Here is a 17,754-nt window from a genome sequence, read left to right on the forward strand (position 1 = left end):
AAATTATGAGTCTTAATCAGAACTCGGGTATGCTACAAAATTTCACAAACTATACCCGGGTCAATGGATTAATCGGACCTTAAAGTCTAGACCCGGGTCTTCTTATTTGTCATCATACCCGAACCCTATAGGGTTTGGTTTGGGTCGAATCAGAGTAAACCCGATCCGTTGACACCCCTATATGCCAACCAAGAGGGGAGCAGAGAGTTCAATTCAATGCCATTTGCCTGCACAAAAACAAAAGGGTACTATTGTCACAAAAAACTCCTTGATCGAAGGAAGAAGAACAGCGGACAAGGAGGTGTGAAATATGTGGCACTAAACTACACGTTTTCCCAAACTCATATGGCATCACGGAGTTCCAGTGTTCCCCCTGATTCATCGAAAGTGTCCCGGACTGATCCTGTCAGGTCTGTTCCATCCTCTTCCTACTTACCTTATTCACCGTCCGGATTCTCTCTCTTTCTGTCCATTATTTTTTTATATTTACAAGGAGAAACCGTCCCAGGATCAAAGAAGCCTGGCTCTCTGCTTGTCGTACTTACCATCGTTGTCCTGACTGCCTATAAAAAATCAATTTATTTAATAAGGTATTTATTTATTAGAGTAAGAGTTTCTTGTGCTTACTTTGTTTCATATAAATTTTAAATCGTTAGAAAGAAAAAAAAATGTACCGTACTCCGTATCAGCTATGTTGTCAGTATGGTTGTGGGCTTGAATCGTTGGGCCACCGATTCAGCTGTATCGGCCGAATACCCATACTCGAGTGAATCGTTATGTATGGGCCAGAAAATAATAAAATATATTACATATTAATCATAAAGTAACACGTGTTAAAACTATTTAAATAATACTAAAAATTATTTTAGTATTTTTTATATTTATTAAAAAATAACCAGTGTGCATCTATTTTCTACCGATACACACTGACATTGCTTTAGACCATGTTTGGAGCCAAAAAAAAATTTATAAAGAAAAATACACGTGAAAAGCTTTCATATGAATTCTTGTACTTCGTTGGCTTGTCAAGAAACATAGAGTTAGAAAAATGTGAGGAAAATTATGCACTCATATATCTATTAATGATTTTCAACATCATTAATACCATGGACTATAAATTATTTTTGCAGCGAAAGATATAAGAAATGATTTTTGACCAATTTTAAAAGTAATATCAGTCTTACGAGCCAATTTTAAATAAACAAACTTTCAAGATCATATGTTTTGGAACAAGCAAAAATACAAATAGCAAATCTATAAAAGGATTACACAAAGCAAAAAAACATTACAAAAACAGTAGTCCACTATGAGACCATACAACATTTTAATGAAAGGGAGAGAGATACCTTTGTAGGGGTTGTGGCCGTCGCCTCCGTCAGAAGAAAAGGAAAGGAAGGGTCGGGGATGGCGGATGCCGTAGAAAGAGGAGGAGAGGAGGGGTCAGGAGAGGAGGGAGATGGTTTTGTGCCCTCCCATTGGAAATATGCAATGGACTTAGCACAACATGACTTTTTTATTTTCCGTGTGTGAGCACTTGAATCGGGAGGAACATTTGGTCATAGCATCTTGAGGTACAAATGCCTATGTTTTCATTTTTTTTTCATGAAATTAACTTTATAGATGTGATTTACATGTTTTTCTTGGTGGGAATCCGAATTTGAAAAGCCAGATTTGGAAATGTTAGTCTGTTTTTCTAAAAGTTCAAAAATCAAGAGCCTACAATGTACAATACTTTTTCAGGTTATAAAATCATATTTTCTCGTCGAAAAACATGATTCAAAATGTAGTTTCTATTGTTTGAAACATGCTAAACACATCTATGCGGTTTGATTGGAACAAAACAACATGAGCCCATGACTTTTGGAGGCCACACTACTAAATATTTTACGAAGAAAGAGAGAGATTCACGATGCAATGAGAGCAATGCATGAGAGAGTGTTGAGAGGAAAATTTTCACATGAAAAATCTTATGGTCTTGAGAAAATATTTTCATATGTAAAATTTTCTTTTGTTGGAAACGGCTGAAAACTTGCCTTCTCAACTTTCACATCTTTTTTGCGTGTTTCTCTTAGTTCCAAACATTAATGTGTCAAATAATTAAATGCGGATGAAATAAGATACTGTCATGTGATTGGTACGATACTGTATAGTATGAACTGTATTGGGTATTGGTTTTTTTGCTTGTCTTGTAACTAATACACTTGGTTAGCATAAAAACATATATATTTTGGATGATGCAATTTCTCTGTGTAAACAGGTTTTTTGGCCCCAAGGAAGTTGGCGTAGTGGGGTTGGGCCTTGGCTGCTAGACCGGCAGTCAAGGTTCGATTCTCATGGGCATTGTCCATCTGCCGGAACTCGCGCCGAAGCAGGGGTCCTAGCCTTGGAGTTTTATGCTGGGGCACGACGACCGTAGGTATGGCAGGCTGAGCCAACACAACCATGTCTTTGTTGCGGTTTTTTGGGGTTATAAATAAAAAAACAGGTTCTTTGGTCTTCACAAATCAACAAATCACAGCACATTAACATTTGATGAAAAAAAAATCTACAGTAAACTATTCAGTTGGAAGCGTTTGTTTCCTACTAAACCAACCAACCATGCTCAATGCACCCATAGGTTAGGATTTAACAAATAAAGCTGGTACAGTGGTTACCTACGATTTCTCACCATAGTATAGTACTAATGACATAACCAAATATTAAATTTACTTATTAATGTGTTCTCTCTCTGGCTATATATAAATATATAACTAAATGAAGGTACAAACCATTCAAACTACTTTTAAAAATCATATTTAAAAGTTTTTTTTGACAAATTCAATCACAAAGATAGGGGTGTCAATGGATTGGGTTTACCTAGACCCTACTTGAACCAAACCCTATAGGGTCTGAGTATGGTGATAAATAAGAAGACCTGGGTGTGGACCTAAATTTCGATTAAGACTCATAATTTTTCAATGTAAAAATGATAAAAAATATTATTTTACTGGATATAACCCGGGTCTGGTTCATGTAGTTCTTATCGAGTCTGGATATGGTTTCTCTTATGGTGGGTCCGATTAGACTCAGGTCCAAACCTAATACCATACCCAAAAATCAGGACCAGGTCTGGTTCCACATGGGTCCGAACCAAACCTGACCCTTTGACACCCCTACACCCAGATGTAATCTTCGTAACCAAAAAACCTAAGAACTCACTCTTATTGTAAACTTTTTTTTATGCATAAATCAGACTTTTATGATTTAGAAAACTTCAAAATTTTAAAACCCTTAATTTTTTAGCTCGTTATAAAATCCTATTTGAAAAACAATGTTAAAAGAGTCTGCCCTAAGTTTTTTTTTTTTACCGTGAAGATCACATCGGTACAGTTATATTTACCAAAAAAACACTTTTAAAATCAATTTTCAAAAAGTGGTTTGAACGCTTGTACCTTCCTTTGATTGGAGGGTCTCTCTCTCTCTCTCTCTCTCTCTCTCTCTCTCTCTATATATATATATATATATATATATATATATATATATATATATATATATATATATATATATATATATATATATATATTCTCTGGAAAATTAACAGTTATTCCAAAGCCATGCAATCTACACTGCATTCCAAGTTGGCACAACTATTTATTTTCATAATTTATCAACAATTTGAGAAACACATCTAAAGACACGAATCATTTGGTAGGATGTCATGCGTCCCCATGGGCTGTATTGGATACATCCTAATTGACTCTACCTAACATCATCAGAACACAACCCCCCACATGCATGAGTGTTCATCATCTGCTCTTGGTCCTTTCTCTCTTTCTCTTACTAGAGAAAACAGAACAGATGTGACCTTTAACTATTATGAAAATCAATTACCAAATCCTTGAATTGGTTCCCAAGTTAAGGCCAAAAATGTACCTGCCAAGCATTGATGGGTACAGTGGGGAAAGGGAGAGAAGAAAAAAAAAGTTAGAAAAAAACAAGAAAAAAAAAGAGACCTACTGGGGGAGCTTTCAATAAATGTGGTTCTTGACAGTTTTTCCTTGTTTTGCTGTAAGTGGGAAAGGCAATATTTGTGGCATATCGCCTTCACATTTTTGGAGGTATCTTACAGAAGTCTTTCTCCTTCCACCTGCTTTATTAGGTTGTGCGCTATGTAAATTGGCTTTTGCTTTTGCTTTTTTGCTTTAGGTATGTTCTTTAAGAAAAGCAAAATGAGGTGGGTTGTTGCTGGATCCAGCATCAACATGAGGTGATGTAGACACTAACATAGCTAGTTAAGTTCACAGTCACAAATCTTGTTATCGGGATTTTATCGGCAAAGGAAAATCTTGCGAGACATTTTTAAGAAAATTGTTTTTTAAAACTCTAAAAACATATAAAAATATATACATCACATTAATAACACAAAAATGTCAAGATAAAAAATGTGATATTTTCAAATAGGCGATATTTTAAAAAAATGTCCCTTTTTTTTATTGTTTCGGTTTTTGCAAATCTCACGTGATTTTGAAGAAAATAGCGATATTTGTGACTATAGTCTGCTTGCTATCCAAAGCATGTGAAAACAGCTTGGTTGGTGCTTAAGAATGTTTGGTCATTAAGTGGGTTGGTCAATTGGGTCTGGTTTGGGACACCAATCTAACAACAAGCTTGGACTGACTTAATTGCAGACAGCCCATCAGACCTATTTCAGGTTATGGCTTCTTAAATGAAAGTTCCCATGAAACCAAATTTGGATTGGATCTAAGACATTCTGATATGGATGAAGAAAGCCTTTGCCAAACTCAATATCCAACTAGATGTTTAACATAATTAGTTAAAAACATACCTGTACATAGAGTCAGACCTAGTTGCATTCATAGTTAAAAAACATAAAAACCAAATCCGAACCTGTTATGGAGTCGAATCTGAAACTCTTACTCAATCTGACTAAATGGATCCATATTGGTTGGAAATTCAACTCAAACCTACAAAGTTGACAACCCTACCTCAAAGTAAGATCCATACCTGAACCCTATGACAATTCACATCCATTAACAACCTTAAAGAGGATACTCAAGCTAAGCTCAGCTCAGCTAAAATTGAACACAAGCAGAGCCACGAGCTCAATCCACTAGTAAACAAGCCAAGCCCGAACATGCCTTGTTCGGTTCGTTTGGCCAGTTTACCAAGCCCTAGGTTACAAATATGGGCGATATTATTAAAGACTTGAAATTTTTTAATTTAATCCAATACATTATACTCTTTTATTATATAAAGTTTAGTTTTTTAAAATAAATAATTAAAATTTTAAGTAACACATATCTCAATTTTTTATTAAAAAATTAGTATTTATGAGAAACATGAAAGAATGTATGTTTCCAAATAAGGAAAATTAACATAAAGTACATAGGTTTCTCACGTGATGTGAAACAGGTTTCTCACTCAATGCGAAACAGGCTTCCCATGCATTTTTAAGAGTTTTTTCATAGGTTTTGGAAACACTAGGTTTCCAGTTGTGGAGACGACTTCCCAAGAAAGGAGTTTCCCACATGTAATTAAGTAGAGTTTCCAATAACCTTCCTTGTGTAAACTGCAAAGGGCGTGAGCTTTCTTAAGTAGTAACAGTGTCGATATCAGAATAAATAAATAAAATAAGTGATATTAAAAAGCTGAATTGGTCAATCCTTACCCCCTCCAAGATTGGACGATTTTTTACCCTTTTGGTTTTCTCTTATTTGCACAGGGTATTCTCTCTTACATTGTGGGTAGGGATGGCAGTGGACCGGGGTGGAGGCGGGGGCGGGGACCTCCACCCCCGCCTCCTCTCAAAATTCCGCCCTCCATCCCCGCCTCCATCCTTGCACAGGTTTTGATGTTAACCTCCATCCTCGCCTTCATTCCTGTTTCATATCTTCCATCCCTGGTTCAAATGGGGCAAGGCAGGGTGGTGCCCCCCCCCCCCCCCCCCCCGGTCCACTGTCATTAGTAGTGGGCATATGTTGCTATCGCCATCTACGTAGCCATGACTGTGGATAAGCATGCGGGAGAATTACAAAGCAGCCACTAAAATAATTTTGAAGTCCACCTAATGTTGGGTAAATTGTTAGGCTGGGCAATGAGCTCAGTTTTTTCATAAGAGGCTTTATTTGTTTAGCTTAAGCTTGCTTGTTTAATAATTGAGTCGAGCTAGAACTTGAGCTTAGGGTTAATTAATTAAGGGCTTGATAGTGCACATGTACAAGTTGCTCGTGCACACACACATAAAGAAACTGGCCAGTTTACCAATATCATCTCCTCAGTTTCTCTCTACTTCAAGGCCCTTTATGCTGCCCAGCCTTCCATCAACGACTCTATTGGTCCTCTCCTCGTTCAGACTATTGACCTAGCCCAATTCAGAACCATGCAATCTCCGTTCACTGAAGATGAGATCTTTTCGGCTATTAAGAACCTGCCAGGTTGAAAAGTTTCTGGCTTTGACGGCTTTCTCGTGAACTTCTTCCGTATCTTTTGGTCATGCATTAAGAATGCCGTTATCAAAGTCTCCGCTGAATTTCATCGTAATTGTCGGTTGTCGGTCCACAAGCACTTAGCCATTGTCTCTCTCATCCCTAAGGATGTGGCATTCTCTGATATCTCGAGATTTCATCCTATTTCGATTTTTTGAGAAATCTACCACATTATTGCTAGGGTTTTGGCTAACAGGCTCAGAGCCATCGCTTCTCGAATTCCGAGTTCGATTTTATCCCCCTTAGACGAATTTATCACTCCTTCATTCTGGCCTCGAAAGTCCTGCACTCTTTGAATATCAGCGGATAATCTTTTTTCTCTCTCAAGTTTGACTTTCATAAAGCCTTCGATTGGCCTTTCTTATTCCATATGCTTGACAACTTCTGTATCGGTCATCGTTTCTCTCGATAGGTGTGAGCTGGTTTCAAATGCTCATTCTATGATTAAGATCAACAGAGTTAGAGGATCGCAGTTCATGCTTGGGCACGGTATTCGGCAAGGCTGCCATCTTTCCCCTTTGTTATTTAACGTCGTTGATGAGGGCCTCATGGTTTTGTTCAAGAGGATTGCGGATTCTGACTTTATTGATCCCCTCGGTATCCAAGAATTTCCCCATCATATTCTCACCTACGCTGACGATATGATTCTCTTCGACTGCGCCTCCATGCAACAAATGTTGAGATTCAAGCTCATCTTTCAATTTTTTCTCTCTCTGTCAGGTTTATCTTTGAACGACAGTAAATGTTGCATGTCCATGTTCAATGCCCCCCATTCCTTGTTGGCCATTGGGTAACAGATTTTTTGTTGCGCTTCCTCAGATCCTCCTATTTCCTATCTGGGTCTCCCTTTACAACTTACGTGCATCCCCTCAGCCGCTTGGAATGACACTCTTCAAAAAGTTCATACCAAAATTTCCTCCTGACAGGCTTCCTACTTTTTTATCGCAGGTAGGTAGGCTTACCCTCATCAAGTACGTCTTATCCTTTATCTCATAATTCCTTATGTCTATGTTCTTGATGCCCACGAGCATGGAGAAGAAATTCTCCCGTTTGAGGGTGGATTTCCTTTGGTCTGGCTGTCATCCTTAGACTAAGCGTCATATGGTGGGTTGGAACTCTCTGTTGCTCCCTAGGTGTATGGCGGGTTTGAAGATTATTGCTCAGAGACTTAGAAGTATTGCTCTCGTCATGAAGCAATGTTGGATGGCACAACGTTCTGGCAATCTGTGTGCTCCATTACTGCATGTTAAATATGGCTCTCTTGAGTCATTCTTTTTTTATTGCCATCATCACAGGCTTCTTACTTCTCACGTGCATCGCATGTGGCTTAAAGTCATGTCTTTCATCCTCAAGAATGAGGGCGATCCCGACCCTCTCACCCAGCTTTTGCATCGGGCAATTGCGCCCAATAGTGCTTTCTGCACAAACTCTCTTTATCGGTCTCTTCTTCCTCGTGGAGCTAGGGATGACAGTGGACCTGGAGACAACCCCCCCCCCCCCCACCCCCACCCCCGAGGATGAAGGGCATGAAGCGGGGATGGAGGCAAGGATGAAGGTTAAAATCAATCCGCGTGCAGGGATGGACTTACGCTTTCCCCTGCCTCGCCTTGTCCCCAATCCTTCAAGGGATGACTATAGACCAAGAAGAAATGGGGCCCCGCCTCGCCTTGCCCCCGTTTGGACCGGGGATAGAGGACATGAAACAGGGATGGAGGCAAGAGTGGAGGTTAAAATCCATCCCCGACAAGGATGGAGGTTCGGATTTTGAAACAGGGCGGGGGTGGAGACCTTGTCCCCCTTCCCGTCCCCGGTCCACTGCCATCCCTACTTGGAGCTGACTGGTTTCTTGAGCATTTGTTATGAGCTAAAGGGCCAACTCTGTGCTCTCGGTTCTTAGCTTGGTTGATTCTGCATGATCGGGTCTAGACGGACAACTTCCTCAAAAGAGTGAGTTTTCAGCTTCCGAGTCTGTGCATCCTATGTAATGTGGCGGAAGAATCCACCTATCATCTGTCTTGAGCCTGCCCTATCTTTGTGGATCTCTTCAAGAGTACGTGAAACAAACCTGATGTCGATGTGCGACAAGACTCCTTTGCGCTTGATCTCCTATGGGGGCCGCCGCAACTGCACAATTGCAAGAGATGACAGCTGATCTGGAGAACTTGGCTCTTCACTACTTGGTGGGTTGTTTGGATGACTCGCAATAATGCGATATTCTGTCAAACTCCGGTTGTTTTCAATAAGCTCGTGGATTGCATATTGGCTGATGTGTAGGTAATTTTGTGCCTTTGTCGCCCTAGTCTCCACCGCCTTCAGCCACTCTCTCTTCCTCCTGACCCTGGCTGAATTTGCTGGCATTTCGTTCTTTTTTTGCTTTTTGTCCTTTTGTTTTTTTATTTTTGTTTTTGCTTTCGTGTTTTCGATCTTTTGTTTAGGTTTGCTAATTGTTTGCACGTGGGCTCAACGTTTGTTGACCCTTTGTCTTAGTAATGTTGATGTTTCTTTAGGCTCTCTCTCTCTCTCTCTCTCTCACACACACACACACAACTCAGTTGTCCCAGGTATTCCTTAGTGTAAATACTAAAGAGAAAAGGCCTCACTTCCAATCTCAAATGCATAAACTCCCATCCTAGTGTCGACGGGACCACCATGGGTGTTTGATCAAGATTTTGCCTCAGGAACACCAAAATGCATAAACGTCCATCCCAGTGCCGAGATTCCGAACAGGCCCTTAACAACGTCATTTCCTTTGCATGCCTTTCACATTCTAAAGGGAATGGACAACCCTCAGGTTATAAAAGTGGGCAAGTTTGTATCTCTATTCACTGAGGCAGTGTTCAGAAGCTTCAGATCTCAAATATGAAGATCTAGCCTTTATTCCCTTTTATTAGACTCGTTTGAATAAGCTTAGATTCTATTATGGAGTCACGTCACATCAGCATATCCCACACAACCTCGGATCCTCTGATCTAAGGTCCCACCCAGACCTTTTAAACGCCTCAAAGGGGGTTTGACATAGTGGGATGGGGCCTAGGCCCTTAGGCAGGCGGTCTAGGTTGAAATCTCATGGGTGTCATCGCTTGTGCAAGCTGAAACCCGGAGACTCTATTGGGGCAAGGGGCAAGCCCAGAGTTTTAAGCTGCCAAAGATAGTGATTGTAGGTGCAGCAGGCAGAACCAGTGCGGCTAGGTTTATGATCCTAGGATCAGTTCTTCTGTGTAAATATAAAGAAAGGTGCCCCCCAAATGAACTGACCGATTTAAGAGAATAGGCTGAGGGTATGGTGAGAGATGGAGATCCTAAAGACGGAGAGTTTGCTAGGTGCATAAGGAAAGAGAGAGAGAACGAGGTAGAGTTGTAAGAAGGGAAAAACAACTTTGAAGGATTTGGAAAAGACTTCACATTATATGAGCATTTCTTGAAATGGGTGCGGTTTTAATCTTAAGAAATGTTGAGATGGATGGTCAATAGTTGCAGAGCGCTGCAAAAAAAATGATCTTTTTCTAAAAAAAAGAAAAAGAAAAAGGTAAGGTTGTTATCTTTATAATTAACTAAAAATAGTTAAACATTCAAATCGAAAAAAATAACAAAAACGTTAAACATTAACTAGAGCTAAATGTGGATGGGTATTAAAAAAAAAAAAACTTTTAAGGGGGGGGGGGGGGGGACTTCCCCAAAGGTAAGGGTGCCTATTTCAAATGTTTAAAACCTTAAGCGTCAAATGCAAAATTACAATATTTTAGACTCCTATAAGTAAATTGGCCATTTCCCCCCTCAAATCAACCAGCCCGGGATCGTAATGAGTAAGCTGATCGCTCAGCTTGAGCCTTGAGGCTTTGAGCTCAAGCTCTAGCTGACGTTGAGCAAAAAGAAGTCGAGCATGCCTTGAGCTCATGATGAGGTAAATATAAGCTTAAGCTTCGGCTCACATTGAGCAAAAGAACAAGGAAAGCTCGATCCATTTATCAGCCACACCCACAAGCTGGTGGTTATAGCCAAGCCTACGTGTCACTACCAAAACCCTCGCTTTGATCAACATATATATGGTTTTGAAAATGTAGTCAAAGAACATAGCCTAGAAATCAAACCCGCAGGGTCAGCCTGACACCTATGCAGGAACTGATCTTTTTACAGATAAGAAAAAGACCCACAAGGGCTCCGGTGGTCATCTGGTAGGGACGGCTTCTAAATGTCACCAAGTTGACTAGACATGACAAGTTCAAATCCCACGAGTGGCATCCCTTGCCGGAAAGTCAAAGCTGGCCATACTCTCGGAAGATTTTCAAAGGAAAATTTATGATATATCAGACTGAAAATGACCCAGTTACATAACCAAGCATTCAAGGCAATTGTTTCTTCTTCTCTCTTTTTTTTTTTGAAAGGCAAGCTGGGATTAGGAAGACCCCTACCAGTTATACAACTATACCATTGGGTTATGAACCTGCAACATCTCAACATAAAGTGGCATGCACTAGCTGCTCCTACCAGACAAGCGCCCCCGTTGGTGGTTCTTTTTTTCTTTATAACGAGGAGAAACAACCTTTAGGGCATTTGATGCACTGTCCCCCACCTGAAATGGGACGTTTTGGCCGCAGGGGATGGTAAAATCATCAAACAACGGACGGGCCAACACGCAAAATGATGTCTGCCCCATACGTTTTTAGGCATTCTTTTCCTTTGACCCCTCTAACAGGGATGAAAGGAACAAAGAAAAAAAAAAACTTAACTCGACAAGAGTGCCCGACTGGGTCTCTCTCCTGTGCAGCGGCCAGCTAGTGGGAGAACTCAAAACCAAACACAAAGATGGTGGTGGCTCCTCGAGCTAAGTCTCTTCCCACCCAAAGATCACCTGAATTTAACACTCCATCGCCAAGCTAAAGGGAGACTCCAACCATGCTCACCCAAGCCGCCCATGGTTGCTCCATTCCCAACCAGAGATGGTCTCCTCCTCCACCAACCCCATGGTAATGATGAGACCCACCTCACTTCTCTCCATTGCTCCCTTTGTCCTAAGACACACGAAAATCCAATGCTTTCATTGATTGCCCACCCACCAGAGAAGCAAGGATACATGATATATTGCATCGATGGATGGTTGAAATGCCCACCAGACGCACATTACATGACACAATTCTTTGAAATGCCCACCAGATGCAAAGATGGATGGATGAAATGCCCACTAAGTGTTTGATAAAAAATGAATGTTTGGATTTGTTTAGACAGATGTGGAGAAGTAGCATGAGGCCTAATCAATTTGTTTTTGCATCATTTCCCATGGGTTTTTGATGTTTGGATTGGTCTCTCTCTCTCTCTCCCCCCTTCTTAGTTCTTCTTGATTTGGGTTTTTTTTTCTTTTGATTAGGTTCGCTTTGATTTTTTTTTTATTTCTTTGATTATGTTTGATTTTCATTGATTAGGGGATTTTTCTTTGATTTTTATTAATTAAGGTTTTTTTCTTTAATTTTCATTGATTAGGGCTTTGAATCAAATATGTATAAAAATATGAATACTATTTACTTTCTTGAATTTTTAGTTTTTGGTTTGTATATAAAATGAAGATGAATATGCATGTTAGGGTTTTGGGTTTGTATATACAAAAATATGAATTTTTATTTTTATTTTTTTTCATTGATTAGGGAGGTTATTTATTTGGTTTTTGGTTTGTATATAAACATGTTGCATTTTGGTTTTTGGTTTGTATATAAAATAAATATGAATACTCATTTTAGAGTTTTTGGTTTGTCCGACTTTAAAATCCATAATAAACATGTTAAAACACTCATAAATCCAAATTGAGATATATATTCGAGGCAAAAATCCAATTCGAGATCTATATTAGAAGCAAAAATCTATATTCAGAGCAAAAAATCCAAGTCAAGATCCATATTAGAGCCAAAAATCCATATTCAGAGTAAAAATCCAATTCAAGATCTATATTCGACACAAAAAAACATGGTTTTAAACATACTTCAGTAATTAGATCTATATTCAAGCCAAAAATCCATAATAAACTTGTTAAAATATATAAAATGATGGATGGATCGGGTCATACGAACCAAAATAAAGTTGTCGGCACATCGTCATCAAACAACACACATTTGAAACACAGCATCCAAGTACTCTTCAAACGAACATTGAACTTGGTACAGTTACGGAACGAACAAAACCAGTGTTATGTTCGTTTTGTTTTTCTATTCCGTAATTTCATGGACAAGCCATCAAAACAGGCCGAGAGGTGCAAAGTTGACCATGTCCATGTTTTGGCATCCTTGGTGCAAAAGTCCATCAGTGCCCCCGCCCTACCATCCCTCTGCATCCAATAGGAATAGTTTTTCATTGGCTTCAACCTTGTGGCAAGGGACACACACCATGGTGCGGAACTTGCGACATCCTTCAACTTGATCACCTTAGGCAAACCCATCTAGTCAGGCGTGCCTAGCCCTTGTGAGCATTCAGGTCAATTGTTCACTTCTAAAGTTTGAAAAGGAAACGGTTTATGAACATGCATCGTGTGAAAGCATGCAGTGTCCAAGACACCAAGTTCAAAGTGGAGACAAGCAGGGATAATTCAAAAAGAAAAAACCCACATTAAATAGTGACACGAGCTCCACCTCAAATACAACGGGTTCCTTCCATCATATGAGCTCCATGCAGATCTTCATCTACCTTGACACAATTGTCAAAAGAAGCCACAATTTCTGGGTTATATACAGACCTGCAGCCAAAAACAACTCGCCACCATCACAGGAAAGCAAAACGAGATTGGATCAAGACCAAGCGCACACAACTGAAAACTTGTCTCAAGAACAGATAAGCGCTATGTAACATCAAAGAGCAAATTCCTAACCATTAACAGTTAGCATATCTAACACAAGGTTTTAAAACCCGTGACTCGACTCGTTCTTTATTGACTCGGCGGGTCAACTCGGTGACTCGGACCGGGTTTTGTTAACTTTTGATTTTAAAAGAAAAACAATATATAAATATGCACTAGACGATAAATAGTTGCTTCATCCTTGTGATTTGAGGTTTAATTTGGTTGGTGGTGTTAAAATGCAAAACTGTACATATATGTATATATAATAATATTATATTATTATATATATATAAATACATTTTTAATTTCTTTCTTTTCTGTATTTTTTTCCTTTATTTTTATTTTTTTGTCTTTATGTCATCTAGTTCAGTTTGAACTAGAATGACTGTTGCTAGTCAAGTCCTGTCCAGACTTGACTAGCAATAGAACTGTTGGACTGACACAGTCCAACAGCTCTTAATAGAGCTGTTGGACTGACACATTCCAACAGCTCTAAATAGAGCTGTTGGACTGTGCCCAACAGCTCTATTGAGTCCTCTTTCAGCTGTGTATATAAAGGGGTGCAGCCCCTCTTGTATTTTACCCCAATGCTTCTTAAGCAATTGGTTTTTCATATCAATAAAGAATACATTTTTATTTTTATTTTGTTTCCAGTTATACCCTTTTTAAGGGTTGTGCTTTAGTGTCATTCTTGACACTTGCTCTTGTCAATCAAAGCACGTGTTTCGAAGATCCCCATTTCATTTCAAGGTATCAGAGCCGCGGAAGTACTAAATCTTGAGGAAAAGCTGCCTCGGTTTCCGTGCCCGTTTGCAAAAGTGTTCGCCACTTGAAGAGAAGTGTTTTATCACTTCATTGGAGAAGATTTCACATCTTGTTGTATTGTTTTTTTTCTTTCTTTCTCATTTTCCTTCTTGTTTCTCTTCTATCCCTATTCTTTCTCTCCTTGTAATCGATGGATGACAATGATAAAGTCACCATCATGCCTATGAAACTAAGCGATACGAACTATGTAACATGGGCTTCAATCATGAAGCACCATATATGGGGAAAAGGCTTATGGGGGATTGTGGATGGTTCCGATTCGGAACCTAAGCTATCTCTTACTAAAAAGGAGGGAGATAAAGAGGTCCCTCTATCGGAAGAAGAGAAAATCAAGGCTATTGCCTCATACGAGAAGAAATGGAAAGAATGGAGAATATCTCATGCGAAGATAATGTCATGGCTTATCAATAGCGTTGACATTAAAAAATGCTCAAGTCTTGCCAAATTTGATGATGCCGATAAGGCATGGGAATACCTTAAGAATATGTATTCCCTTAAAGATATTGCACACGTGTGCAACCTCCAAGAAAAAGTTCGAATGATGACACAAGGAGACAAAACTATTCGTGAATATTACAATGGGTTGTCCGAACTTTGGGAAGAACTTTCCCTTTTAGAACCAAGTGGCATTGTGCCGAAGACATCGAGCTTCGTCAGAAACAACTCGATGCTGAACATTTTTACCAGTTTATCACTGGATTAAGGCCGGAATTTGAAACCACTAAATCGGCCCTACTTCACCGGGGAAAAATTCCTTCTATTGTTGAAACTATTGAAGAGTTAACAATGGAAGAAAATCGTCTCCAGAAAGGTTCTTTAAAAATTGAAGATGATTCCGTTTTAGCCGTGTCTAGACCAGGGAATCATGTTCGATCATATAGGCCTCCTCACTTTAACCGACAAAATGGTGACTATGATAAGAAGAAAGTTATTTGTCATCACTGTCATGAACCGGGACACTACAGGCCACAATGTCCCAAACTTAAGGAGCTGAGAGAAAAAAGAGCTGCAATTGTTGGATCGGAGCCTAAAGATCAGGATGCACCAGTTTCCCTGGCCCAACTAATGGAGATCCTTCAGCCTCTCATCAAAGGTGCCTCTTCCTCATCTGAAGCTTCAACCGGCGCAGCAGCCTCATCTTTTTCTGATTTAGGTAAAATTTCTTGGCTTCTTGACTCTGGTGCATCTTTTCATATGACCCCAAATAATCAAAGTCTATCCAAATGTGTTAAAAATAAAACAAGTGTGTCAAAGGTCTTTACTGCTGATGGGACTTCTCTTGAAATAGAAGGAATAGGAGATTTTGAAAAAATTTATAAAACAAAAAATTTTTTTATTCCAGAAATTAGACATGTTCCCAAATTAAATTTAAATCTTTTATCTGTATCTCAAATTTCTGATTATGGGTGTAATATTTCTTTTTCTTCTCATGGTTGTTGGGTACAGGATCGCCAGTCAGGCAAGCTGATTGGGGAAGGCCATAGAGAAGGAGGACTCTATTACATGGATTTTTTGGAAATGCCGAAGAAAGCTTTTTGTTATAATATTCAAAAAATAGAGTTGGAACTGTGGCATAAGAGACTTGGTCACCCACATATAGCTAAAATCCAACATTTTCCAAATCTAGGGAAATTTTGTAACTCTGAATCATTTGATTGTAAAGATTGTATTCTCGGCAAAATGAAAAGATTACCATTTCAGAACAGAACCTTTTTCTCTTCAAGACCACTTGAATTAATACACTCGGATGTTTGGGGTCCTGCACCAGTAATTTCTAAAGGAGGATTTGTTTACTATGTTATTTTTGTCGATGATTTCTCCCGACATACGTGGATGTACTTTCTCAAACATAAGTCTGAAGTATTTTCATACTTTCAAACTTTTCATAATATGGTTAAAAACAAATTTCAAAATGATATTACTATTTTTCGCACAGATTCAGGGGGAGAGTTTTTATCCACAGATTTTCAAAATTATCTTAAATTGCATGGCATCACACATCAAAGATCTTGTCCTTATACACCTCAACAAAATGGACTGGCAGAACGAAAACATCGCCATATTATAGAAACCACTAGAACTTTATTAATAGCAAATCAAGTCCCTAAAGACTTTTGGGCAGAAACTGCCTTAACTGCCACCTATCTCATTAATAGGATGCCATCTTCTTCGTTACAAAATATCACTCCCATTGAAAAACTAATGAACATTTCTCCAGACTACTCTAGATTAAGAATATTTGGGTGCAAATGTTTCATATTTACTGACAAAAATGATAAACTTTCCCCTCGTGCGATTCCCTGTGCCTTTTTAGGATATGCTGAAAACCAGAAAGGTTATAGATGTTTTGACTTCAAAAATAATAAACTATATGTGTCTAGAAATGTTTCCTTTCTTGAAAAGGAGAGCTTCTTTGATTTTAGAAAATTAAAAGACGTCACTGAGTACTCCTTTTTGCTAGATCTAACATCAACATCTGATGAATATGACCTTGATTGTAACTTTGATGATGATCAAAGAATTATTGATCTTAATGTTGAAAATGAAGAAGTTCATAGAGATACTAGTATTCAATATTCCAGGCGACAAGAGTCTAATCCTCAATGTGCACTTGAGAAATATTCTAACATTCCAACTAGACAATCATCCCGAATCTCGAGGCCTCCAGGAAAGTTTGTATCATACGAGTCTTTCTCACCCACATATAGGGCAGTTATTGCATTAATTCACTCATATGAAGAACCATCCACATATTTTCAAGCAAAAAATGATATCAAATGGATAGAAGCCATGAAAGTTGAATTAGATGCACTTGAAAAGGCTTCTACATGGAATATTCAAGATCTTCCTCCAGGGAAGAAAACTATAGGATGTCGATGGGTTTATAAAATTAAAACCAAGAGTGATGGTACTCTTGAAAGATATAAAGCCCGTTTAGTAGCCAAAGGTTATGCCCAAGAATATGGGATTGATTATGAAGAAACCTTTGCGCCGGTGGCTCGTATGACTACTGTCTGAACCTTAATTGCCTTAGCTTCTATCAAAAAATGGTTTATTTTCAAATGGATGTCAAAAATGCCTTTTTAAATGGAAAGCTAGTTGAAGAAGTATATATGAAACCCCCTCCTGGTCTAAGTATTCCTAAGGGTAAAGTCCTTCGCTTAGAAAAAGCTCTTTATGGACTTAAAAAAGCACCAAAAGCTTGGTATGATAGGTTTAGTCGTGTTATAATTGATATTGGTTTTCAATTCTGTTTAACTGACACTGCTTTGTTTATTAAGAATTCTGATGCAGGGATCATTGTGTTTCTTCTCTATGTGGATGATATGATCATCACCGGAAGCGATAAACAGGGAGTTGAAACAATCAAAACACTTCTTAAATCTCATTTTGAAATGACTGATTTGGGCTTGTTGAGATATTTTTTAGGCATTGAAGTTGCTTATTCTCCTAGAGGATATTTATTATCTCAGACTAAATTTGTTTTTGATATTGTTTTCAGGTCTGGTATTACTGATGATAAGAAAGTTGACACTCCAGAAGTTGTTAATGTTAAAATGAAGATTGATGATGGAGAACTTCTTGCAGACCCTACTTCTTATAGACAGCTTGTCGGGGCACTTTCCT

General features: G+C 38.8%; 1 protein-coding gene across 1 annotated transcript in view; it reads right to left on the reverse strand.

The window, feature by feature from the left end:
* Positions 1-12,453: 12,453 nt before the first annotated feature.
* LOC149816389 (uncharacterized) overlaps positions 12,454-17,754 on the reverse strand; it is a 52,885-nt gene continuing 47,584 nt past the window's right edge. The window contains exon 6 of the mRNA XM_089988226.1: positions 12,454-13,200. Within this exon, the coding sequence (XP_089844352.1) occupies positions 13,189-13,200 (12 nt within the window). The 3' untranslated portion in view covers positions 12,454-13,188. The remainder of the gene's footprint in view (positions 13,201-17,754) is intronic.

This window comes from Nuphar pumila, chromosome 14, assembly GCF_984573655.1.
Source record: "Nuphar pumila chromosome 14, dmNupPumi1.hap1.1, whole genome shotgun sequence".
Lineage (NCBI taxonomy): Eukaryota > Viridiplantae > Streptophyta > Magnoliopsida > Nymphaeales > Nymphaeaceae > Nuphar > Nuphar pumila.